General features: G+C 47.6%; 1 protein-coding gene across 2 annotated transcripts in view; it reads right to left on the bottom strand.

Moving 5' to 3' along the window:
• The window catches only part of TTLL1 (TTL family tubulin polyglutamylase complex subunit L1), a 338,922-nt gene that overhangs the window by 83,410 nt on the left and 228,181 nt on the right, over positions 1-27,331 (bottom strand). Inside the window, exon 8 of one of the 2 annotated variants that reach the window (XM_085652479.1) lies at positions 5,474-5,560. The exons of the other annotated variant lie outside the window; for it this stretch is intronic. Coding sequence (XP_085508605.1) covers positions 5,474-5,560 — 87 coding nt within the window. The remainder of the gene's footprint in view (positions 1-5,473; positions 5,561-27,331) is intronic. 2 annotated transcript variants of the gene reach the window in all.

Below are 27,331 nucleotides of genomic sequence, written 5' to 3'. Positions count from 1 at the left end.
GATTCACATGTTGTGCATTAATTATGTAGTTGTATTTTCCACTATTGAGAAACAAGGTTGAAAGGAGTATGCAATTGTGAAGATATATTTTCATAGTCTGTCACACCTGTGCCTCCTCGTTAGCATGGAAATCCACAAAACAATGTCATGTGAAAGTGCGTACAAAAGACCATGAGACTGCCATACTAATGTCATTTAAGGGAACATTCAAAATAAATGGCAGCATTGCTCCTTTCTTTCTTGTCAAGTGCACTCTTGGTTTCTATCAAGGTGCCACTCCTACTCTCTTGTAACATATCTGGGGAGTTTAGACTATCTGTCTTTCAAAAGTCCCCTTGGTGACCGGTGCGGCATTAGTTACAGATGCAAAGGAGATGGAAAACGATGTTGCTTCTGTGCTGAGAGTTACACATGACTACCCTTATGACATTTACCGTTATTAAGGCCTTTTCTGCTTTTCTTGGCTTTTGAAAAAAAACTGGTAGCTGTAAAACTTGGTTGCCATGAAAATGTGAATTTACAATTGGTAGAAATTGTGGGATTGCACTCATTACCACTCTGTACTTGTATATCTGCAAGTAATGTTTTTGTGTTGTGTGTGATGGCAATCAGAAACACAGTCTTAGGTTTTAAACACTTGAATCCGACCTTATGTATAGGCTCAAAAGGTGGATTCATCAGCTGTGTGAGCACTAGGTTTAAGTAACACAGAGTTGTGGGTACTGCCCTTTCTGCCCAAAATGAAAATGTCTTGATCACCAGTGTGTTGAAGAACCTTCTTTCTATCACTCCCCTTGAATAAGCCACTATGGCAGACGTGCACTTAAGTGAGGTGTGTAAAAAGCCCTCATCTAGGAGCTGGGTGAAGTACTTAACAAGAGAAGCGTCCTGTGTCGCACTTGTGTATGAACTGGTTCATTTTGCGGTGATGTACCTGGATGCACAGTTTTGGTATTTTGCCCTCTTCTTAGCTCAAATCTAGCTATATCTGTGGTTTGCCCCATTTCTGAAAAATTCTCCCCACTATTTGTTGTTTTAGTTTCCCCTCAACAAGGCACTTGCTTGTCTGCTTTCCACCTCTCAGATTAAAATCCCTGTTAGGTGTACAGCTTCTATAGTTAATCTTCCCGGAATAGCCCATTCCATATGCCTAGAGCTAGCTGGAACTTTGTTCTCCTTTTGGGCAACACATTGTGGTTGTGTTGTCTGTATTTGATACGTTCTTCGGCGAATCAGTGTCAAGAACGTCCATAGGGCTCCGATGTTCAGTTTTCTCATGTGCATCCCCCCACCCTGTGCGGGATGTGTCTGTTACTGAGGGAGCTGTGTGTCTCAAACGTCTGCCCACTGTGATGCGCTTCGTGTTCAACCACTGTATCTTCCTTTATACTTTCTCTGTGGCAAACAGTGGATCTTCCGAACTCCCGGTGGCTTGTGCCCACTGACGCTGAAACACACCTGGAGTGGCCTAATGAATAATCTTGAATATTAGGGGTATGCAATATGCCATCATGCCAATTAGTTTCCACACTGTCACAGGTTGCCTCTTCTGTTAAAGGTGAGTTTGCTCTGTCAGAGCCAGGATTCCGTTGGTATTGTCTTTGATTTCAAAAACTTTTTCTTTCTCTCTGGTAGTGGGGATGATTTCTCCAGGTTCAGGAAAACCCCATGACTGTATTTATGTTCACCTGACACTCGTGAAGGATTTCGCCTTTTGCAGCCAGTTGTCCAAATAAGGGTAAAAAATGATCACCTGTCTTCTCAAATGTGCCACAACTACAGTGATGCACTTTATGAAGATGTTATACCTTTTACCTTGTCCATGACAAATCTCATGAATTGTTTGTACCTGGAAATCATCATTAAATGGAGGTAGGGCATCCTTGAGGTCTACCATTGCCATGTACTCTCCTTTCTGAAGACTCAAGATGGCCACCTGGAGTGTGCCTATTTGGAGCTGTTGCATCTTTATGAACTTGTTTAAAGCACATAGAGACAGAATCGGCTGGTGATTCATGGCTGGCTGTGGCATTAGAAAACAGTCCCATTAGACACCTTGATTTATTTCTTCCTTTGGTTCCTCTTGTGTGTTGCTTGGAATGTCCTTGACTTCTTGCCGTGGATGCAGACATCTCCTTGCTGCAAGTTCTGGCTTTTGGCCTTATGTTTGGAGGTTTTAGTAATAATTCTATACAATGACCATATTGAATTATATTTTTTATCTGTTTGTTGAAGATGACTGTCCTCCATTTCTGAAGGAATCATCTGATTCGGTCCCCTACTGGTATTGTGGCAGGGGCGACTCTGCTATCAAGTCACTTGCTTGAGTATCCTGACCGCCACAGGTTAGTACATTTTCCTCTGGCTCTTCCTCAAAGTGGATGCTTTGGCATAGCCAGGTATTGCCACTGAGATGGTGCACTTTGGGAGCTGGTTTGTTATGTGAAGCTGGTATATGGGGTCACAAGCTGTGATCGTCCTCTTGCGGGCAACATTCTTGGTGCCCTCTCTCCTCAAAACAGCCACTTGAACAGCTATTACCGTTTCACTTTCATATCTTCTATACTTTAATCGTTCAAAGAGATTCTCGTCTGAGATGGGCATGTTCAATGTTGTTGTCTGCAATTCCTGCTTGCCCCTTGACACCCTCAGTCATGCAAGCCTTCTTAGGGTGATGGCTTCACACATGTATCTGCTGGCTGTATACGTCACAATCAGTGCAGATTTTCATGCAAGTATTGGATATCGTCTTGACATCCTGGCAAGCCAGACTTTGCCCTCTTTCTGTACTGCTCTGGGAGATGTTGCATTAGGTCCTCCATCTCTTCCATCTCTGTACCTGCTGAGCACATTCGAGCTGCCAATACGTCACTGTGTGGCAGCCGACCTCTCCATTGTATGCCACATCTTTGCCATCATGTTGGTTTCCAAGTCTGTGGCAGTGGGTTCATTGGCTCTTTTGCACGCTATGGTGATGACGATGGAATCTGCCCCCACTTTGTTCTTGATGCAAGCAGGGTCCTTGGAAGAATGTTTATATTAATTCTACACCCTGGCTGTTATGCCTTGGTTGAGACTGGCTCCCTAAAGGCCTCTTGAACCCGTCCCTAGGATGCTGGAGATCATTACAAGGAAATTATTTTTCCTTTGGGATGGCAGAAGTGTTTCTAAGCGGAAACTTGATTTTGCCTGTTCCCCCTCCAACTGCAGATGTATGTTTCCATTCTAATCAGGGCGTTGTACACCGTAAGGTCATTGGGAGGTGAAGGTCTGAAAGGGTACGTGTCAACACCTTCTTCAAGGGAGTCAGTTTCTAAGTCCTGACACCCCTCCTCTGCTGATTCCAGTTCATGAAAGAGCCTGACCAAGCTGACCTTCCTCAGCATCTTCTTCTCTGTAAAAGAGATCCTCTTCTTGGGCTCAGGCACTGTTGGAGGCTCCAGCTCTGTGTGTTCTTCGTCCTTGTCCTTCTCCCTTCGAGGCTTCAGTGGAATGCGAAATCCCTTTGTGGGGAGGGGGGTGTCCAAAATCCTCCCTCATCAAGAGATCCACCTCAGCCTCAAGGCTACTTTTTTTCCTCCTGATTTTGAGAGCACTTTGTTCGGCATCGAGGCCTTCTTCTTCAGTGTCCCTTCTCTCTTGGATCGTTGTCCCCCATGCACTCTGCTTCCTCTTTCAAAGATGAGGATAGTTCAGAGAATTTGCCGCCAACAATGTCTTTTAACCCACGGATTTGTTTCTGCTTGTGCTTGCCCATGAACACCTGTGGTTTCAGTGTTAGAATTGTCTTGGAGGACGTAGAGTTTGAGTGCTTCGGCTCAGCCACACTGTGCCAATGTGATGTAACCTGGTGCTTCTTTTCCATCTTCCCCTTCCCCAAATTCTCCTCAAAATCGGAGCCCTCACCTTGTGTCACCTCAGTTTCCTCAAAGTTCTCCTCGTTGCTCGATTCCCCATGGTCTCGCAGTTATGTTTTTTGCTGTGATTGTTGTATGGTGTAGAGAGTCAACCTCTATTCCCCCAAGTCTTCAGAGTCTTAGGGAGGAGCCCTGCACATGCAGCACAGCCCCCGAGCTGTGGTCCTTTGGCAGGCAAAGGTTGCAAACCTCATGGCTATTCTTCTGGGCAGCACTTTGGGTGGAATCTAAAGAGAGTGTGCCCCTTCTCTGATGTTCATTCTCAGATCCCTGTGGTTGATGTCCATCCAACGAAAAGCTCTCGAAAAATATTCAGCTTTCTTTGGTGTTAACTTGATTCTGTCGAGGTTAGTCTTCAAACCTTCGGTTCCTTTCAGGGTTTTTCTGCTTTGGTTTATGATACACCAGCAACACTTCTATTTTACTCAAATGATCTCCGGCCTCTGCATTTTCAGACCTAATGGCGAAAAAACAAACCAAACCTGCAGATTGCGACCATGCAGAGGGGCTTCCTCAGTGTGTATCCGACGTCATATGGGGATGGACAGAACACCAAATATTCGACTGTGCCCATGAATAAAAAGAGGACTACAATAGACCATTTTAGACTAAACTACCAGATGGCGGGATGATACAGAGCATGTAAATCCAGAAAATATTGTCTTTGCAGAACTGCTGAAATTACTTCAGAAATATACCTCCCAGTATGCTCCAAGAAAGAGACTGATCAGCACAAACACACGGTTTCAGTACATGCCACCAGGATGTGACAAATATGTCTTTGCCATTGAAGCTAAAAATACCTCAAACCCAAACCATTTTCACCATGGTACACACATCTTAACACAAACAAAAATGCATGCATTAGCTCAAATGTGATCACCCCACTGCAGTCACAGATGCATGCATAACCCAAAAATGAAACCTCACCTACGCTATCTCAGAATACCATCTACCAATGAGTCAGAGAGGTCAACTAGAAAAGACAGCTCTCTTCAAGATGTCAAGCACAGCAACAATGCACTATATTTCACCACTATTCCGCCTTGAAACTCTTTCCAACCCCAAACAGACAAATCTGCAGCTTCATGAAGAATCCCTAAAAGCCGCCACCATCACCCCAGATGAATCTCTGGGGTGTGAAATATAATGTATTTTCCCATTAAACTTGAATAAATTCCATAAACATTTTTTTCAAAATGGCACTTATAGAATGAAATATGGTATAAAAGTATTTAGCATGATTTTTTTCGCACATGCAACTCCCATAAAAAGTTCTTCTATGATACTGGTTTGAGAGCCAAATAGCTCTTGGTGAGATACAATTGTGCAGTTTTAAGAAATTTGGATAATTTTGCATAAAGTAGAATTCGGAAATTACTCAAATACCATTGGACATAACCCAAGAAAAACGAAAATAAATTAAATGATTATTGCATTCTTGAATCACCCCCTTCACATGTAAGCTTGTAGTACAATAAGTATAATTCAAACTAGAAACTGAGTTGCTCAGAAATAGCCAAAGGACTCAAATTGTACCCTTTTAATACACGAACCTCAATGAGCCATGGTTTAAGCTTATCATCAATGATAATGTCATATCCATAGCATTCAAAGCAGTGTTTGTCGTTATTCATCACAGGCTGAAACAAAAACAGAAACAACTGGTTAGATAAGAACAGTTCGGAAAACCTAGCATGTGGGAATGCACAAAGTAGAGGGCCATAGTGGTGAATGCATTAATATTAACCAACACCTTCCATCATAGGAAACAGTAGCATGCCTATTACGGTTCATGTTACTGCTGAAGCACAGACTGCTTTAAGTATTCTCATAAAGCATCCAACAGATCTCTGCCAAGGTAGTAAATAAACACTTAAAAATATTGGGCAAGAATACAGTTCGTGCTGGAAAATGTGCTCCTAGAGGGATTAATCAGCATGCACGGGGAAGGAGGGGGCAGAATAAACTCACCCTGCCCTTATTTTTCAAGTTATGCTCAGTGCACTGTTTGGTAACGTTACCCACACAACACATTTTGATTGTAGCTAGCAGCCAATCAGAGTGCATTGATTCACGATCCATGAATCTGAAAAGGATGATGGCAGAACAAATTCCAACATCCAATGGCATGCCGTTATTTTTTTCAATAGATTTAAGGATCATCTGCAGTAGATCTGTGCATTACCTATGAGGATATTCCTATATATTAGCCTGACACCTTTTTGAAAGAGTAGTCTTTGAGAAATTATGGAATGAATTTACACCAAATCAAAAGCACACCACTGAAATTCTAGTTTCATGCCAATATTCGTGTAATTGTGTTGAGAGGTTGTCTTTGCTGTAGTAGAGAGCAAAATATCCTACGGCAATTAATCAAAAATGCTCATTTTTGGACTCACGTCTATATTTCTCACCCCTTCAGATCGACCTGAAAACATGACATGTTAAACGTCGCTAGCTATTTCATTGAAAGGCTTCTTACAGATTCGTTAAACAGGGGGCATTGCTTTTTTATTAATAACTCTTTTTATTGGTTTTTGTTAACACCCAGGATTCAGCATGATGCACAGTACCATAACTCAAGCAGTCACGCACTTCTTCCAGCACACAGGTACACATATCTCCTAGCTGCGACTAAGCATAGGTTTCTCGCTTCCAGCACCGGGTCGCATATACGTTTTTTGCCCCTCTCTTTTTCTCTCCCCCTATACACACGTTCTACCCTTTCACCCTGCTACCTCGATCCTTCGCACTCCAAATGATCAGGTTTTGGTATCAGGGTCCTGTGTCTAACCCTGCCCGCCTCCATTTCCTGAAATCCTCACAAGATGTCAGTCAATGTGCCCAAGTCTTCTAGGACCTTATCATGTCTGTGACGCGACTGTGGGTTTCCTCAGCTAGCGCCCACTCCACTGTGTAGCGCCTCCAGAGATGCAGCGATGGCCCTCTCTCTCAACCACTCTATGGCTTCCCCGCCTCTTAGCCAACACCAGATGCACTCCATCGCATTTTTTTCCGCTTGGGTCTCTTTGATTATGCCCAGTATCCAGTGTTGTGGAGTGCACGCAAGTGCAACTCCAGTTGACTCCCCCAGTTGAGTCATCACCAAAGCAGGAGGCGTCGTTCAAAACAACGCACCGTTCACCTTTTGAATGGAAACTCAGATCTAATGTGAATTACAGTCACTATCACTGACTCTGTAACACATAATAGGCATTTTTGGGCCTGGCCTAGTGACTTTAGCTATCTCGCCAGCCTCTTGTTCTCAGAAAAATAAATACACATACAAATTACACATAAATAGAGGGGCTTTAGGTGAGCCCTCTTTACCTCCTATTCTGTGTAATTGTTATTCACATATCGCATAGGATAATCGGCCAGCCCACATAAGCCATTGCCTCTCATGCATTCTATGTGACAGCATTTTGTCTGATCACAAATGCACGCCAAACTAAAAAGAAGCCCACTTCAGTACCACGGCTGGTGGTCTTATATTTTTATTTGCCAATGTTTTTTTCCATTTCCTATTCTTTTTCATGTTTCGGTCATATTTGTCAAAGCTAGTTGTCTCAGATTGGAGGCGTACTGGCTCTTCAAATGTCTTTTCAACATGCTGACAGCATCAAAGCAGAAGGTATAAAGCATAAAGAAAAAAAGGATTAAAAAAAGCATAATGACGCAGCTGCTGGGCCGTGGAATTGGGTAGGTGTTTTTATGCATTAAACACACCTGCGAGTCAGTGACTGCAAATGACGCAATCCAGTGGTCGCGACATCACGCTTTTTTAAATGTTAATGGGGGCTGTGGGGCAGAGAAGTATATGGATGAGAGACAGCAATATTGTGCAGGGGAGGCGGGGGGAGGGGGGGGGAGAAGAATGAACGTGAGTAGAGAGCAAAATGGAAGAGAGCGGGGGCACAGGAACACTGGATGAACGAGAGCAGCGCAGGGGTTGGCTCGGAAGCATGAGGACAGATGAGAGCAACAGAGGGGCACAGATCACACGGGCGAGAGAGGGCAACATGAGCATGGGTGGGGAACAGAAGCACATGGGTGAGGAAGAACGACACGGAGCTTGGGGGGGAGGGGCAGAGAAGCACACGAAGGAGACAACTGGAAAACATAGCACTCTCATGGAGTGCTTTAGCAAAAAGAAAATTAGCTTCCAACACGTAAGTAAGGGAAGGACAGAAATACTTGTGCTTCAGCCATGTTTTAGGAAAGCGGCAAATAAAAGAAGAGGACGTACAGCTCACACAAGCTAAGAAAGCAAATCCAAGTGACAATACAACCAACCAATGGTAAACAATGAGCGGGCTCTACGCCCACTGTAAGTTAACAAAATGTCTCGTAGCAAACAGTGCATGTGCTGTCTTAGTCAAGACTTAAAAATAACCACAATTAATTGGGCGACTGAACTTCTTCTCCTGATGTATACTTCAGGTCCTGAGTTTGCGAACCCAAGGCTGTGATTGGCTGGCTGCAAAACAATATGTTTTCCTGTGCCTGCCAATACAGGATGCGGGGGCTCTGTCCACCCCTGCAAACAAACCATAAGGGGCAGGGGGCTTCAGGAACTCCTTGATCAGCCCCAGGACCTGCAAACCCAAAATGAAAAAAAATAATTAAAAAACAATTGGGGGCTAAGCTTTCTATTTATGGAAAGTTGGGTGTAGGACTTGGCTGAATGCCAGGACCAGCTGCACAGAAATGCTGTGCAGCGCGTGATGAGTACATAGCAAGTGAAGCGCACATCATCATTAAAAATTACAGACATTCCGTGAAAAAACACGAAGGTTTGTCATGATACAGCAAACGTTAACCCAAACAAGTGCTGAAACTCTCTAGTTATTTTTTTTAAAACTCTTTTTTTTATTAAACTTTGCTTATCATACATTGAATACAGTATTCAAAGCAATCGGTCAGTGCACACTTAAAACAGAGCAGACAGGATCAAATAAGTGACACGGACAGTCAGTAAAAACTGAGCCTTCGCGGCTTTCAGAAATCCCAAACCTCCACCGGTAACACACAGAAATGTATGGTTCCTCCCCTTCTCTTCCCATGCCCATCCCCTCATGCTCAATAACTTCAGTAAGTATGCCAGTTGCCCCACACCTTTTCCCATATCTTAGGGCAGCCCCAGCTTTGGTAAACCACTTGCTACACCCGTTGGCACCAATCCATGTCAGCCTCCCAGTCTTCAATTCAGGGGGGGGGTCATCACTGCACTCCAAGCGCGTGCGCCATGTGATGCTTGGCCATCCATGCCACAACAACAAACCAAATCTTCTGGTACCTAGGCCATGCCACCTCACCTGTAATAGTCAAGAGGAGCCATTTCGCACCTAAGGGAACTACTAGGTCAAGCACCTGGGCAATGTTCCTTGGGCCAGTAGAGTTGAATTACTGGGCATCCTAATAGCATGTGGAAAAAGGTGCTCTTGCATCCACAGCCATAACGCAGATTACCCTCTCCCCATCTTGTGGAGTAGCACTCTAGAATAGTATGATCTATGCAAGATCATCATAGGGGACACAACACATCCATGCCTTGTGCACTTCTGCAGGGCGAATACTTAAGCCACACAACATTGTTTGCTCGCACTCTTAATTGCGGGCCCTGATACCAGAGATTCACCCAGCCACAGAATTTGGGACCAAGGGCCAGTCTAGCAAGGGTTATGAAGATGTAGTTCCATTCAATACTATTGAATGCCATCCTGGCATCCAAGGGCATAAGTCCCACCTGCTCAGTATGAGGCATAGTGGTGATGTGTAACAACCCTGCCCAGACGCCATAGGTTTAAGCGCGTCCACCCTCTACGGTATAAAGCCTGATTGATCCGGATGGACCACTAATGTGATAACCTTCTACAGTCTTGTTGCCAGGGCCTTTGCCAGCACTTTAGCATCCACGTTTAATAAAGATATGGGCCTATATGATTCACACTCAGCTAGTGGTTTGTCTTTCTAAGGGATAATCACTATGGTAGCAGTCCTTTGATCCTCCGGTAAACCTCTCGCGCTGCATGGAACATGGCCAGCATGTGTTCTGGAATTGTATCTGTAATGCTTTCCTAAAGTTCTATCGGTAAGCTGTTTGGCCCCACCACCTTTCCTGACTGGAGGTCCTGTATCGCCAAGGTCATTTCAGCTACTATCGAGTTTTCTTCCAGGGCACCCCTGTCATCATCCGAGAGTGTCAGGAGATCTATGTCCTGCAAAAAGGCGGCACTGTCCGCTGAGACAGCTGTTGTGGCAGTGTAGACACCTTCATAGTTTTGTTGCAAAGGTCTCTGGGATGGTGGCACTAGTCATCTGGAACACACCATCACAGTCTAGGACTTCCAGTACCTAGTTGCATCCTCTGGCACTCTTGTTTAACCACGCTAGCTATTTAGTGGCTTTATCCACCACACCATACAACTGGCATTGAGCTGCCAGTGCTCAGGTGCGGGTCCTGTCCTCTGCAAGTCATGGTGCTTGAGACAGAGTTGGTGTCGAAGGCCCTCAGTCCCCTCCTTTAAGAGGCAGCTCTCCAAGGACGCAATGTCATATTGAAGCACCTCGTATTGGATTCTCCTCTCTTTATTTTTTCCCCCCTATCAGGGCATGTGTGTGCCCATGAATGACCATCCTGAAAGCCTCCCATACGACACAGGCAGATTCTGCTGTACCTTTGTTTTCCTTAAAATATTGGTTGGCCCCCATCCTGAGCTTATCTTTGGTTGCTTTAGCTCGCAAGTGCCATGGGTCAATTTTGGGAGCTAGTGCATTGTCTCAGGTCGGGCCACATAGCATCACCGCCACCAGCGAATGGTCGGAGATACCACGTGCTTCGTTTAGACCATCTCTGAATTTGCCTGCATGTACTTGTTGGGTAAATATATGGTCGAGAAAGGAGAAACTGCTGTGAGCCGCCAAGAAATACGTGTACTGCCTTTGCTGTGGGTTATGAGCGAGTCACAAATCTATCAATCCCATCGCTTCTGTGAAAGACATCAGTAGACCCAGCTCGTTCAGGGGGACAGCCCTGCACTCTGTCCATATTAGGGTTGGCCACAGCATTCCTGTCCCCCCTAATATGAGGATCCTAGGCGGCATTTCCAACAGCAAGGCACTAACATTTGGAAATGTCGCCGCGTGCAGTCTTGGTGGTATATTTATAGAGAACAAATGTCCTCCCAGCGTCCCAATAGTGCCACATATCTACCTAGTGAATCGGATTATGTACTGTTGGGGATGAAAGGCACTACCTTTTTTATTAGTATACCTGTTCCCCTGGAGTCTCTGCTGTAGCCAGCATGCGCCAGAACGGTGTAGCCAAATCTATCTAGTGCCTATTAGCTATTGCCGCCGAGGTGGGTTTCCTGCAGCAGTACCAAATTGGGGGCATGCAGACGTAGATACTGGAGTACTATGGTACGTTTAATGCTGCTGCCAAGCCCATTGACATTCCATGTCAAAACATTTAAGGTGTGAGAGTCATATGTGTCTGTTAGCACTCTCTATGGGTGCCCAGCGATTGTCTCTTGTTCCCCTGCATCTTGCCCTCTTGTCTGTACCCATCCAGTGTCACTGCATTTGAGCAACTATGTAAACTGAACACAATTAAGAAAAACGAAAACTGTTGTTCCCAACAAGCAAACTCCTCCCCGCAATGCGGACTCAGAACTGCCCACCACCCTAATATGCAGACTGCCTGTCGCTCCAAAGTTATCGTCTACAACAGTGGCTAGGCTAGGACCGCCTCTATCAGCTGAATAAATGTGTAAGTGAAGCATTGCATGTGAGATCCATACCTCAGTATGACAAGCCCCCTCTGCTAGCCCCCTTCCCAACCCTACCGCCGTTAGAACCCTTCCTCCCCCGAGTGGTAGTAATGGACCCATAGTTGCCCCCAGAGGCAGTCACAATTTCCTCAGTAAAGCCCCTCTGATAGGTCTCAGAACGCCACCCATTGGATCCAGAGTAGTTCACTAGCAATCTCCATTAAGGTCCAACTGCTCACATGTCCATAGGGGCATCTTGACCAGGTCTCTTCTGGAGAGGCAAAATGCCACGACTTGCCCTCTGCCACTAGTGCAGCCGGGTATAGCATCATATATTTAAGTTCCTTAGCTCTTAGCGCTTTCTTAACCTTCTCAAAGCTGCATCTCTGCAATTCCACCTGCAGTGTGAAACCCAGGAAAAAGCATATAGTGGCATTTTCGTACTTTAAGTCACCATATGAGCGGGATGCTTGCAGGATTGTGTGCTGGTCTCTACGGTTGAACACCTTCGAAGAAGAGATCGCCGCTGGGCCCCTTCACCCCATTAGGGATCCTGACCACTCTAATGTTATTTAGCCACGCTCTCCCCTCCTGATCTTCCAGCTTGGCTGCAATGGTGGCGTTTTATTGATTTAGGCACTGTACTTCTCCTTCAAGTCTTTTGGTAGTTGACTGCAGCAAATTGATTTGCAATTTGGCTACTATGACCTTTTCTGGGATCTTCTTAAAATCTGCTCTAAGAAGGGTGACATCTACTGTTACCACGTGCACTTGTTGTAATAACTGCCATAATTTCGCACAGCGAGGGTTGAGACCCCACTCTCAAATCTCCCACTGCATCTTCCGGCGCCCCCCCCCAGGGTCTTGTGTAATTACAGCAAATTGGTCTAGTTTCATCCCTCGATTCTGCACCATGTCATTCATCACACACCTCTGCAACACCTGGCTGCACCATTTGCCAGGCCTCCATCACTGCAATCCTCTTGCTCGGCTAGCTTGCTCAAAAAGGTACTGCAGGGCAGCTCCTAAAGACCCAACAGCCACTCCTAGGGTTCCAAGAATCACTTTAAGTGCCTCTGCCCAATGGTGTCTCTCTGGGTCCTGGGTCCCGACCTGCTGTATTCCAATGACACTGTCACCACCTCTATGGAGTCCAGATTGGTGTGAGCATGCCCGCTTGTCTGTATGCCCTCTACGGTGGGTTCCACCAGCCTTACTGCCTACTTTTCGCTGGGTGAGGGACTTTAAGCGCTCCCCACGCACTTCCAGGCTGGAGGGTCACTTATTGGCCTGTAGTAGGGCACCCTGCAGAAGGGTCACGTACCCCCTCACAGTACTTCAGACAGTGGCACCAATAGTCAGGGCAGGTTGAAGCTATAAAGGCGCCCTGCAGCAGCAATACACTGGGGCTCCCCCTTCGGGGAGGGAGCGGACAGGACAGGGAATCACATCTTTAACCACCAGGGTTGGGTGGCAGCACACTCGGCATTCTCGGGCCTCCTGCACTCGATCGACAGTTGATACCACAGCTCCGGCTGCACCTTGTAGGGGTCCTGCAGTTCTCTTCCTCTTGGTCTTACTGGCTGCCGTCTCCTGGGTGCAACACCAGATCGCACAGAACAGAGCCGCTTTTTAGGCTTTGCAGCTCCCATAGCAATTGCAAAGCTTTTACAATAAAGAGAAGAGCAGCCCGGGGCATCGTCACCACTTCGCTGACCCTCCCCACTCCAGCTGGCTGCAATCTGGGCCCCACGCTTCATGGACTATGCACCATTGCTGGGATCACCAGCTGGGCTGCAGCACCTTGACTGGGTAGTCAGGGACTTTTGCCCTCACTTCTGTCCCCACAGAGTCAGGCAGAATTGGCTATTTGGATCAAATGTTCGATAAACGCCTCAGATTCTTCACCACACAATGGTGAGAGCCAGATCGGTGAAGGATTTGAGGCGTTTATCTATCATTTGACCTGTATAAAGGGGGACATCATCCATGCAGGACAAGAGGAAATTAGATTTATAGTGGACATTTGGATTATGAGAACACTAAAATGGAATAGAGAGATTAACAGATGAAGCAAGAGTTTCTTTTTGATTTATGGGAAATTCAAATCTAGAAGACAAGACAGGAGATTAAAGCCCTGAAAAAGCGCAGTGGAGCACGAAACACGTGTTAGCTGTTTGAGGCTGATGTGATGTTATGTTTACATGAAAAATGAATCTGAAGAAAGAATAAATACTACTTATAAAACCTTATCAAGAAGGTGTATCGTATACTGTTGCTCTCAGTACTTCGTTGTTTCTGTATATATACGAAACTTTCCCAAACAAAAGCCCATCCACCTCAACTCCTTCCTTGAAATTACCACAGGGAGCTGTTAAGCAGGGGCCAAGAAAAAAACCCACAATTTCCTCAGGCAATTTCCATAGAGATTTTTGAACTGCGCTACAGCCCAAACAGCTGAACTGAATTACACCAAGTTTAGATAAATCAAGGTTCAAAATGCATCTATATCTGGGCGGTTGGGTTTGTGGAACTATCGCAGGAGCCTAACAAGCATGCAACTTTAAATAATAGAGCAATCTGACTGGCCAAGAGGACCTCTTTTCCTGTCCCTCATCCCGCTTCCCAAGAGTCCCGCAGGAGTCTGTGCTCTGATTAGATGGCCACAACATGAAGGAATCAGAAAACCATTAAAAAATGGGGGGGAACCAGTGTCTGGGGTGGGTTTGACATGGCCAAGCCCACGCTGCGCACAGCCAAAGGCCATATGTATCAGGGAGTGGCTGCTCCCGGGGGAGTGGCTGCTCCCGGGGGAATGGGTTCAGGGCATGGCCATGCACAGTAGGGGATTGGGATAGTTACGTATGGTAATAAAATACTACTTTATGCAAAAAAAAAAGCCTAGCAATTAAGTGGAAAAAAACAAAGTTTGGAGTGAAGTTATAGTTAGGTATGGCAATAATATTTTACTTTGCATAATAAAAAAAACTCAGAAATTCACAAAATAAAACCAAAGGTTAAAGTGCCGCTACAGGTAGGTGAAAATGTCAGTTTAAACATAATATTGTAAAATAAAAAAACACTTGAAACTCACGATTTGTTATTTAAAGTAACTCGCACCACTGCTTGTAACCTCACATGATGTGTTTGTTCTCACTCTCTCACTCTCTCACTCACTCACTCACTCACTCACTCACTCACTCACTCACTCACTCACATCACTCACTCACTCACTCACTCACTCACTCACTCACTCACTCACTCACTCTCGCTCCTTTCCTCTCCCCCCCCCCCCCCTAAAATCAGTGTGGTCCATCAATGTGTTATTTTGCACAATTTCCAGAGCATTACGACCATACAGAGAAAAGTAAATGAAAAAAGCACTGTTTTACTACCACGTGCACTGCATGAGACAATGACTTTGAACAAGGAAACATCTCTGGTAAAGCAGTTGGTGATGAGTTGGGTGTCATCAGTGTAAGTGAAGACAGTGATGTCCTGTGCTCGGATGCGGCTGGCCAGCAGTGTCATGCATTTGTTGAAAAAGGAGGGAGGGGGAAGTGCTGAGGGACGATTCCATGGGACTCCAAATATCAGTTTCTTGGTCTCTGATGTGAAGGGTGGCAGCCTGACCCTTTGGGGTCCCCTTGTGAGGAAGGATCAAAACCATTTGAGAGCAGATCTTGTATCCCAATCTTGTGGAGTCTTCCGATGAGGTTGTTGTGGGAGATGGTGTCGAAGGCCGCAGAGGTCAAGCGGGATAAGGGCCGCTGTTTCTCGTCGGTCCTGGATGATTTGCATGTCATCGGTGGCCGTGATGAGTGCTGTTTCAGTGCTGTGGTTCTTTCTGAATCTTGACTGTTGTCTAGATGATAGTGAAGTTTGAGGTGGGTTGTGAGTTGCTTATTGATGGCCTTCTCTATCACTTTGGCTGGATAGGGGAGCAGGGAGAAGGGTCAGAAGTTGCTCAGTTGATCCGTGCTGGCTGAGGACTTCTTGAGGAGGGTGTTGATTTCTGCAAGTTTCCATTTATCTGGGAAATTAGAGGGCATGATGGACGTGTTGAAGATGTGGATCAGGGTGGGGTGGATTGGTGATGCTCCCAGGTTATAGATGTGGTGGGAGCATGGGTCTGTGGGGGCCCCTGAGTGGATGGTCCGCATGACTGCTGCTGTGTTGTTTCTGGTGAGGGTTGTTCATTAAGTCAGGTTGGCCATATTGGTTGGTGGTGGGAAGGTTAGCTATGAGTTCCTGGGGTTGGGTTGGTGTGTGAGGTTGCTTTAAATGTTTGCTATTTTGCAGAGGTCAGAGGAAATGGTATCATACCACAGGTTTAGCAGAGAAGGAAAACATTTGCTTATAGATGCACAAAGCTAACATTGATTTTGTAGGGCCCTGGCAAAATTCACCTGTTTGAATGACAAAAAAGCATTTTCCAACCCTCTAGACATTTCATAGTCTTGACCAGTGATGTGGTATGCTCACCCTATTTATCCATGACCTCACTAAATATGTATTTTTTCCTTTTTTTTAAAAAAAAATTCAAAAACCTTAATTAAACAAAAAAAGCACCGGGCACATTACAGAGTGACATTGCAGCATTGATGCAATAGATTCTACAATTCCAGTTATATTACATGTTGCAGGGAAATGAAAGCAGGAAAAGACTAGGGGGGCCCAAATATCTGGGGGTCTGCTGGGTGCAGGCATCAAATCCCAAAACTCGCCCAGGAGTGTCTGGCAATGGGTTGCATCGTCCAACCAATTTTCCATATTAATTCATATCTTCAGTTCCCATTTCATTTATGAAATATGCCACTCGGATGTCTCAACGAAAGGCATCTGAGTCACTCGCACAAGATGGCCCCTGGTATTGCCATATGGAGTGCCCATTTTGGAGACTTACAGTCTAGCTGCCAAGGCAATCATGACTGGACAGTTCTGGCAGTATTTAATGAACTCCAGAAGACAGACGTGGTAAGATGCTGTCTCCGGGGGTGCCATTAGATGATTTGCCAGAGGTGCGCTTTGACGAAGTAAGTTTTGCCTACCCTTTTCTCCTTAAGTTCCTTTCCTAGGAACTAATGAGTTTTCAATATCCCATTGTAGATCAATGTGAGACACCGGGAGAATTCCCTTCCTTTTTTTTCCCTCGCTAATCACCACACTGTGTCCACATTATTTCTTTAGGGTGTGACTACAAGCCCCTCTACCCTTGCAGATCATGAGTCAAAATTCTGCCTACACTAAAGTATGTGTCACTAATATGCTGACAATTAAGTGTTATATGTTGTATGTCACATGGGTTCTCTACACAAGTGCATTCGATATGTATTTAACCACTTATTTATTACCAAACTTTGCAAGTGTGAGTTTTTTACCACGCTAGATGTTCGCACTAATTATTACTTTTAATTACACCCACCCACCATAGAGGAGTACATTGATTAAGTAAAGACGCCACATGTGTCAAAAAGCTATCAGCCTGGCTGGGAGGCGGGCGCATTTTTAATTCTTTCTTTGCTTTATTTCCTCAGATACTACATGTCAGTGATTAATCATATGTACTACATGTTAGGTGTATACACAGTAGTTAATTAATTCCTAATTATAGGTTTGCTTAGGAGTGGCACGCACGGGGCAGCTCCTCGTGTGGTCCTGAAGAAGAGCTTTGAGGGGACAGCTCGAAACATGTCGACCCAATACTAGGGACTCTATACTCATTATAGTTAGACTTTAGCTATTAATAACCCCTGATTTTAGTCATACCAACTAGGGGCAGGAATAAAATAATAGCCCACTAATTAGATATTTTTAACTTTTTGTTTTTCCACTCCACTTTCACTGCACTACACATTTTCCACAACTTGGTGCTCCTACGTAGTTCCGCAAGTCGCAGCATGCCTCAATCTGCAGCGGATTGAGAGGACCCCAATGATGAAGCATTCCACCTAGGGGAAACCCTGGTGGGTGAGGGGACTCTAGAAAATAATTTTTCTTTCTGGAAAGAGGATTTTCATACATGTTCAGTGAAAACCTGGTCCCCTCCACAGTTAGGTTTTTATTCGGGTCATACAGGAAAGCAGGATACAAGAGCGATCAAGTATTAAATGTGGCCCATCTTGTAATCGGAAACGTTCCCCATCCGAGGTAAAAAAACATAATGTCAAAGTTCAAGAACCCAAAAACTTGAGACCCTACAAGACGACAACAACCACAAACTTCGTAGAGATTTCTATGTTATCTAGCTATGAGATAAAAACTTCCAACTTTGAGTCAACATTACAAAGCATTAGCTACATGGGCTCTGGTGGAAAGCACAATCCAAAAACCCCAAAATAATTGGCATGCCACTGGGTTTTCACCCACTGACACGTCGATAACCCCCCAAAAAAGTCCTGCAGAAATCGCCATTTAAAAAAAAAAGTTTTCAAAACCTTTATTGACAAATTCAGCATCACCAAAATACAATTGTGCATCAAATCAGAGCATCGTACACATTTGGCCACTTGCGGAATACACCACGATTAGGGAAAAAAAAAGCAATCAGAGATAAACTTTATCTTGTACAATCAGGCAATAGCACCATTGAAAATACACATCCGTAGGATATAGTGACAGCACTGTAGAAGAAGAAGCAGGCCTGGCCGGGGAGAGGGGGGGACCGGGAAGGAAGCAGCTACTGACCAGTGCCGGTGGACGCCGCGGGTGGAATGCCGGCGGGGAGCGCGGGAGAGGCAGTCTGGCTCGCATGTGAGCGGGTATGAAGATATGTCACTAGGGGTCCCCATATGTCGGGTAGGCGAGATCTTACAGGCATAAGGTCCCAGCATTCAGATAGTAGAGTCTGGCATCGTGAAGCGTCCTCAAGCCATTGGGCGAACTTAGGCGCCGGTCTACGACCCCAGCACATGGACACCATACGCCGCGCAAGGACAAGCAGCATTGCGACCAGTCGGCGAGAGGCATCCGGGCAGAACTTAACGAAGCCCAGCAGGCATAACGGTGAGTCGGGCTGAACCGGTGTGGAGGTGATCTCTGAGATGGCGGCACAGACCTCCCGCCAGAAATCCGACACCCTTGGGCATAACCAAGCAAGATGAGAAAAATCCCCGGCAGGGGCACAGCAGCGTACGCAGCCATCGGCAGGGATGAGTCCCAGTTTATGTAGCTGGACGGGGGTGCGGTATAGCCTGTGCAAGTATTTGAAATGTATAAGACGGAGGCGGTAGTTAGGAGAAAGTTTCTTTGTCTGATTGCAGCAATAGAGCCAGACGGCCTGAGAAATGTCCACACCAAGATCCTCGCTCCATGCCACACGGGCGCGATCAGTGGAGATGGAAGTGGTCAATAGCGTGAGGGCGTATAATTTGGTCACCAGCTTCCGGGGAGTGGGGGATGAACAGATGAAGTCAAGAGAGGGCATTGAAGGTGGAGGTTGGGGGAACGTGGGATGTAACTCCCTACAGATAGCCCACAACTGATAAAAGAGCAATGTGTCCATAGGACCAGAGGAGGCAGGAAGAAAATAGAACGCGTTTCCGGGGTAGAGATCCGCCAGTGTCGCCAGCCCCAGGCGGGCGGCGTGTTTGGCCATGCCCGATGGTTGGAGAGGAGGGAAAGCAGGATGACGTACAATTGGCAAAGTGTTAGCTGATAACATCGCAGCGTTGGAAAGACGAAGCAGTCCCAACCTAGCCCAGTGCAAGGTCTCAACCGTATCCACCTCGGCTCGTGGGCGATGGGCCGGAGCAAAAAGGGCAGTGTTCAGCGGCCAAGGGGTTGCAAGGTCAGCCTCAACCGCGATGTGTGGCTGATAAGGTGCGGGATGAATCCAGAAATGTAAGAAGCTGGCCTGGGCACTTAAGGCATCAAGCTTAAAATTGGGAGCGCCCATGCTGCCAACCGACATGGGAAGAGTGAGGATATCATATGCAATCCTGGGTTGTTTGCCAGCCCAGACAAGAGATATGATCAAGGAGCGGATCTTACGAAAGAAATGGGCAGTTAAAGGTATGGGAATATTCAGAAAGAGGTAAAGGAGCTTTGGAAGAACCACCATCTTGGCAATGGCTATACGACCAACTAGTGACAGGGGGAGCCGGTTCCAGTGAGGTATTTTGGACACGAGCCAGTCCACCACACGTCCAAAGTTGGCCCTCCAAAGGTCATCCAAGTCCCCACTCAGTTAGATACCTAGATAGCGAGTGGGGCCAGAGGCACATACGAAAGGAAAGTCCGGAGTAAATGGCTTGGTGGCATCAGTAAGAGGGAACAGCACTGACTTACTCCAGTTCACCTGTATGCCGGAGAGTCCACCAAACCGTGCACAAGAGGACTGAGGTTTTCTTGGGGATGGCGGACATACAACGTGATGTCATCCACATACATAGAGACCAAGAGGGCGCGGGCCGAAAAGCCAATACACCTTTGAGTGTGGTGTTGCCGGAGTCTGGCGGCAAGGGGCTCCATCGCAATAGCGAAGAGCATAGGGGAGAGCGGGCAACCCTGTCGGGTACCACGCTCAATCAGAATGGGATCGGAGATTTGTCCATTGATTCGAAGGTGGGTGGAAGGGCGGGTGTAGAGGAGTACAATTTTCTGAATAAAGATGTTACTGAAGTCGAGACGCGGTAGAAGGGAGAATAGAAAGGGCCGCTCCAGGTTGTCGAATGCCTTGGTGGCATCGAGAAGAGCTGCCACTGCGGGGAGGCTGGGAATAATCTGATGAAGAACGGAGAATATGGTCCGGAGGTTGTGGTATGTAGCGCGGCCTGGAATGAAACCAGACTGCTCAGGGAGGGCGATGAGGGGCATGAGGAGGAGAAAACGGGAGGCTATTAATTTAGCAAAAATGTTATTGTCCGTATTGATTAGAGAAAGGGGGCGGTAGGAATCGCGACAATCAGAGGGTTTGTCCGGCTTAAGAAGCGGGATCATTCCCTCACGGAGCGATGGTGGGAGGAGGCCATTTTCAAAGGAATCGTTATACAGGGTGGCCAGATGTGGCACCAGAAGCGGAGCAAAAGTCTTAAAGAACGAGGCGGGGAGGCTGTCCAATCCAGGGGCCTTCTAACCAGGCAAGCTATTAATAGCGGCGAGTATTTCCTCTTTAGAGAAGGGCTCGTCTAGAAATTCACTATGGTAATTTTCGAGCCAGACAAGTGTGAGAGTGTCAAAATATTGGTTGAAGTCCTCATGCGAACGGGTGGAGCCCGTGGTGTAGAATTGCGTGTAATAATCTGTGAAACGCGTCTTAATTTCCTCAGGGGAGGTGGTTCTAGTAGGCCCACCATCCTGAAGTGCCGTGACGTACGATGCAGCACGGAGGGGTCGAAGGAGGTTGGCCAGGGTCTTGCTAGGACGATCACCTTCGCCAAAGCGGCAAGCCCGGGCCTCTCTGCCAAGGAAGGAGAGTTCCCCATCGGCCTCCTCAGTAAATGCTGAATGTTTTTCCCGCAGGCGAGCAAGAGTTTCAGAACTGGGGTGGAGTGCGTGAGCGGAGTCCAAAGCCTTGATCTCTGCTTCTAGTTTATCTAAAGTGGTGCGATGGAGCGAAGAACTCCAGCTTGTTCCGAAATACACTTGCCGCGAATCACAGCCTTAAAACCCTCCCACAGAGTGGATGGCGAGTCTACCGAGCCGACATTTGAGTCAAAATAGTTAGAAATTGCGGTTTGAATCTCGTCACAGAAGACGGAGTCGCGGAGAGAATTTTGGGTAAGCCGCCATGTAAAGTTCCGCTGTGGAGAGTTAGGAAGGCGGAGAGGTAGCTGGATCGGCGCGTGATCAGAAAGAGTGCGCGCCATATTGTTAGCGGAAGTAAGCCAGGTGAGAACGTCAGGTGAAGTGATCCAAAGATCAATACAGGACCAACAGCCACGGGTACCGGAGGTGCCCTCGCGGGCCTCGGGCCACATGTGACGCCCCGCATCATACAGCGAGTTATCGGCAAGTATGGACTGAAGGAGAGCCGTGGAGCGCGGGTGGGAAGGGCAGGGACCAGAGCGGTCCAGGACTGCAGAAAGTGTGACGTTAAAATCACCCCCCCCCCCCCAAAGAAGTGCCGCAGGACCCAAAGACGAGATGAGGTGCCATACATGAGTGAAGAAATCAGGGTCATTAGTGTTAGGGCCGTACACGGCCGCAATTGTCAAAGGCTGGGATAGTAGGGAGTCATGCAAAATAACGTACCGTCCATCAGGGTCAGTGAATACCTGAGTCGTATGCCACAGAAGCCTCCTTCGTATCAAAATGGACACTCCCCGGGAATAGTTAGAATAGAAGGAGGAGTGCGATTCTCCCCAGTAACGAGACTGGAGTCTAGCAGAAGTCACAGGTAACAGGTGGGTTTCTTGCAAAAGGCAAATGTCCACTTTGTGCCGGAGTAGGTGAGAGTGAATAAGCCGGGCCTTGCGGTAGTCGTTAAGGCCGCAGATATTCCAGGTCCAGCATACGGTGTCAGTCATACTGTGTCAATACAAGGAAGGATGGAGCGCAAACCAGTATGTACAGTCAGTGGCCAAAAACTGGAATTGATGACGGGGCCGGTGAACTTATAGAGAGAAGGGGCGGAGCAGCCGCATGGGGTATGTAATTATTCCAACAAGTGCCAGCAAATATGGAAAGCAGAGCAATGGAGATGGGGCATGATTAGGCGAACAAGGGGAGGTAAGCGGTGCCAGACCTGAGGGCACCGGCCTAAAGGGGGGCGAAGTGCATTATACAAAAGTGGTGCAGTGAACATGCGTAGCGGTGAGGTGATGCATAATGAAGGAATAAGGAAAATGAGAACAGAAGAACAATAACGCCTCCGAAGAGAACACAACAACCCAGAAGTCCCCCCACCCCAACCCAAACAAACCCACCACATCAAATGAAGTGTGAAAACATGAGTCATGCAGAATGAAAACAAAAAAGTTGCATTCAGCCACAAAAGCGCCTCAAAAGGAGGACGCATCAGCCCAATACCCTCCCACCCACCACCCACACCAACCCCCCAAACAGGTCGAGCAACCACCCACATCCACCCCAGGGGACCACAACTGGGAGGGGAAAAGTCAATAACAGAGGTGGGAATCATCCAGCAGGGGCATAGCAGCACCAGACATACACCTCTGCCAGAACAGGCAGGGTGGCCAAGCCAAAAATCTCAGCAGACCAGAGGAAAACATCTCAGTTTGGCAAAAAATAAATAAAATGGCAAGTGAACCCGACCCGCTGACACAGCGGTATACAGCAAACAGTAAGTCAAACAAGGGTCTTACTATAAGAACATGTGCAACAGTGTGCTATGGTAAACAACGTTTACCGCGAAACTTTGTCCCCGCAGGGAATCACAACGCGGTCATTACAACGACCGCGTTGTGATTCCGCATACCATTACTCCGCAAGTTGAACGACTTGCGGGGGGGGGGAAGGTGTTGGATTTAAAATCCAACACCTTCCCTAGTGTCCGCACAGACTGGAGTTGGAATAGTAAATTATACTATTGCAACATCCAGCGCCCCCCTCCACAAGTCGTTGTTCTGACTTGCGGAGAAATGGTATGCGGAATCACAACGCGGTCGTTGTAACGACCGCGTTGTGATTCCCTGCAGGGTAAAAGACTGCGAGATGAGGAGATAGATTCGTGTGCTATACAGCCATATAAAGGAAAACACTGAGCAATTAAAAAGTACTTATCAGTCATTGTCGCTCAGGTTAACTGCTGAGGATTCCTGTGAGTTAGTCGGGGTGGTGTGATGGGAACGATCCAGCTGCTTAGCAAAGGCGAGGGCTCCCTTTGGGTCCGGGAAGACCAGAGTTTTTGATCCTTGCCTGACCCGCAGCTTGGCTGGACATGCAAGGAGTAGGACACTTCGTGTTTTTGTAGAATGCGTTTTGCGGGTAGGAATTCGCGGCGGGCAGCCTGCACCGCCAGGGTGTAGTCAGGGTAAAAAGAGAGAGTGTTACCCTAGTGCCGAATCTCGCCCCTTTCCCTGACAGCCCGAAGGACTGCGTCACGGTCATGGAAATTTAGTATTTTTGCAATAATAGGACAAGCGGGTAGACCAGGGGCCGGCCGAGGGATCAATGTGCTCTTTCCACGATGAAAACTTGGGAAAGCGCGTCCCCGAACACTTCTCGCAACAGCTGCTCAACATAGTCTTCCATTTTCGATATGTTGTTGGACTCCGGCACCCCGGTAATGCGGAGTTCCGGTCCTTTGGCCCTCCGTACCCCAGGCACCCCCATCCCCTGCCCGAACTCCCTTAGTTGCTTCACTGAGTACCCCTCGAGGTCAGCTAACCGGAATTCCATTCTGGCAGGTGGGGACCTAGACACTAAGGAGAAACATTCCTAGGGTATAGGCAACAGTTCTCAGCTAACCAGGCTTCTTGTACTCTCAACCTGGACAGTGGAAATAATAATGCAGCAATCAATGGTTTTCAAGCTCTGGAACAATTAGGCGTTTAATTGTGGCGCCCTTCGCCTCACGGAAGGGTGCTGTATGGTCACAGGTCCTAAGGGTCCCACCGCTCGCCAACAATGTAGGACCTGGGGTCTCCAGGCCCTATGGGGCGGTAACGTGACACGAGTGGTCGGGCCACCAAAGGTCTGTGTGTAAAGCAACCATACAACACGCACCTCACATGCGACGAGGAACACACACAATAAGTGACGCCACACTGTAGGAGTTATGTAAATACTCAAGTTTATCCAAGTAGATCACGTTAGATGCAGTTCATGAGGTAGCAGTACATTTCATATGCTGATAATACAATAGCTAGCGATGTACATATCAGTCAGGAGCTATAAAGGCTGTTCATACCATATATGCAATTCACGAGATAACAGTACTGCCTGGGGCACAACTACCAAACACGTAGCTGTACACGTGCTCTTCCCCTTCCTGTCGCGTTGTGCGCGCTAACCGGGGACGACCTCAGAACGGGGCATCTAGCATGGAGAGCTACTCGCAACTAAGGACATTTAGCACTTCGAGGTAGAACAGGAGCGGCAGAGCGCTACTCGTAACCTCTGGCACCTAGTACCGCAGTAGGAAACATGAATAACAGAGCGCTACTCGTAATCAATAGCGCGTAACATTTCAGTAGGGCATATGAATAATGGAGCGCTACTCGTACTCAATAGCACCTAACACTTCAATATGGCATATAAATAACAGAGCGCTACTCGGAATCAATAGCACGTAACACTTCAGTATGGCATATGAATCACAGAGCGCTACTCGGAATCAATAGCACGTAACACTTCAATATGGCATATGAATCACAGAGCGCTACTCGTGCTCGGGTGCAGTCAGTGTCTAACACGGGGCTGTCCGCAGAGAGCGCACGGGACTTGCGGAGCGAGTCTCTTGCTCCGGTGCAGTTCGTAGGCACCGCGCTTCAGGGCAGACACGGGGGGTACCAGGAATGGGGCCCTCGGCGGGGTCTCTCCGTCGCGATGACAGGGGGAACTCCCACGGAGAGGGAACCCGGGCCCAGGGTGCGGTGTGGCTCCCAACCAGCAGGGGGCGCACCGGGGGCGATCCCAGCCTTCGGGCTTACCTCGATCTCCGCGCTGGAAGGCGTCCGTTCCCGCGATGATGGGGGCACTCGTTCTCGGCCTCGTGCACTTCTCCTCACAGCTGCGACGGCAGCGACAGGGCCCTGGGCTTCTCCACGGGCCTCTCGACACGGCAGGGTACTTCTTCCGGCCTCAGGGTCGCGGCGGTGAGTGCGCTGGCTTGCACATCACGGGGTGTGCTAAAGTTAAGGATGGGGGTTCTGTGTTCAGCGGAGCCCGCTGCCGGGGGTCCCAGACCAAGGCAGGGAGCGCACGGGTCACAGCGCTAATACCTGGCCGATCCCCGGTGGTTCTCCAATCAGCTCCACATCAGAGTTCAGGGGTCAGCCTAGACACGCAGTCTCAGTGCTTTGGCTTGTAAGTTTAAAGTTCAATCTGGACACGCAGTCTCAGTGCTTGGCTTGTAAGTTTAAAGTTCAATCTGGACACGCAGTCTCAGTGCTTGGCTTGTAAGTTGCGGTTCTTAGATGTCAGATAAGGTCTTGTTGGCGCAGATGTATCTGGCGCCCTTAAGGGGTTCTGTTACAGGGGGGTAGGGATGGAGAAGGCGACCAGGTCCTTCCTAGTCAGGCTGGGCAGAGAGTCTCTGGGTCCTCCTACTGCTGGGCAAGATCAGTGGGTTCCACAGGGTCCCTCACTCACTTAAGAGGCAGCACCTAGATCCTGTCACTCTCAGAGGCATAAGTCCCTGGCTAGGCCCTACCGCCTACACTCCTGGTGGATTCTTCCAGCTCTGCTTCACCCCAATGGCCAACTCACCACAAAAAGTTCCCTCCCTCACTTAAGTAGCCCTAGGTCAGGTGACCTCTAGCCAAGGCGGCAAAAGAAAAAACACACCTCCCTTCTAGAAGGTTCCAGCACATTCCAGGAGCTTCCCCACTCTACCTATGGGACAAAAAAGGCGGGCTGGAGTCGCAACATTGTTGTGGGGTTCCAGCCAGCTCCTGGCAGCTAGGGTGCTACTATGAAAGACCACTCTGCAGTAGCAGGGGCCTGTGGCAGCCATATTGGGAGAAGGGAGCACCTGCACCTTAACACTGATTGGCAATGAAAAGGGGCCCGGAGACCTAGTCCAACATAAAAATGAGGGTGGAAAAAATGAGGCGCGATACAAAAATAGAAGGGGAGACCACCCTAGGGCTGACAGGTCCAACAGGAAGGAAATCCCGTAGTCTTCCCCAATAGCGTCTGTGTAGTCGGGCGGCAGGTGGAGGGAGTCAATGTTTGGAGGTGAATGCTCTCTTGCCGGAATCCTCTTTGCCTCTGCCCCTGTTATAATTGCCAATGTAAGCACCCCTCATGTAGCCTTGTGGTATGTACTGCTGGTAATCTGTTGCTGCTGCCTCTGATAGGATAGGAGCCTTTAAAAGTTGAGTTCTGGAGGGAACCCATCGCTTTCGGCAGTGTTGATATCTTTCTTTATTTTCTCCAGCATCTGGTCAACCTAAGGAGCTAATAGATGTTCACTCAAAAAGGGAAAGTTAAGCAGATTCTGCTAGACTTCGGGTTTAAAACCCAAAATGCGGAGCCATGTCTGGCACCTGATCAGGGTGCTGTTGTCCATGCCCCAAGCAGCAGTGTCTGCAGCGTCTAGGGCACACCAGTAAGTAGCATTGTAAATGGTCTTTCTCTATGCCACTAACTCCTTCTCCCTCTGTTTGAACTCATCAGGTAGGTGTTTGACTCCCTCCTGCAGTTCATTCCACCATGTCCTGTCATATCTGGAAAGCAAGCCAACTGAGTTTGCAATTCTCCAGTAGGTGGTGTTTACTACTGCTAGCATTTTTCCTGCAGAGTCTCGTTTTTTGCCTCCTTTTCGGGTGAAGGAGTGACATCCAGGCCCTGAGAGTTTCCGTGCTTATACGCAGTGTGGACTACCAGGGAATGTGGAGTTACCTGACCCCTGAAGTAGGTTGGGCCATTGGGGGAGGGCGAAATATTTTTCTCTCCACCCTAGGTGCTACCACCCGGGTCTTGACTGGCTCTTTAAAAAGGTGCCTGTAGCCAACTTCAGCATTCCTTTGAGCAAAGGCAAGAATTGAAATGTCCTCTCTGATTTAG

This window comes from Triturus cristatus, chromosome 4_1 (assembly GCF_964204655.1).
Source record: "Triturus cristatus chromosome 4_1, aTriCri1.1, whole genome shotgun sequence".
Classification (NCBI taxonomy): Eukaryota; Metazoa; Chordata; class Amphibia; order Caudata; family Salamandridae; genus Triturus; species Triturus cristatus.
Note: the sequence above shows the minus strand (reverse complement) of the source record. Positions and strands in the feature narration are given on the sequence as shown.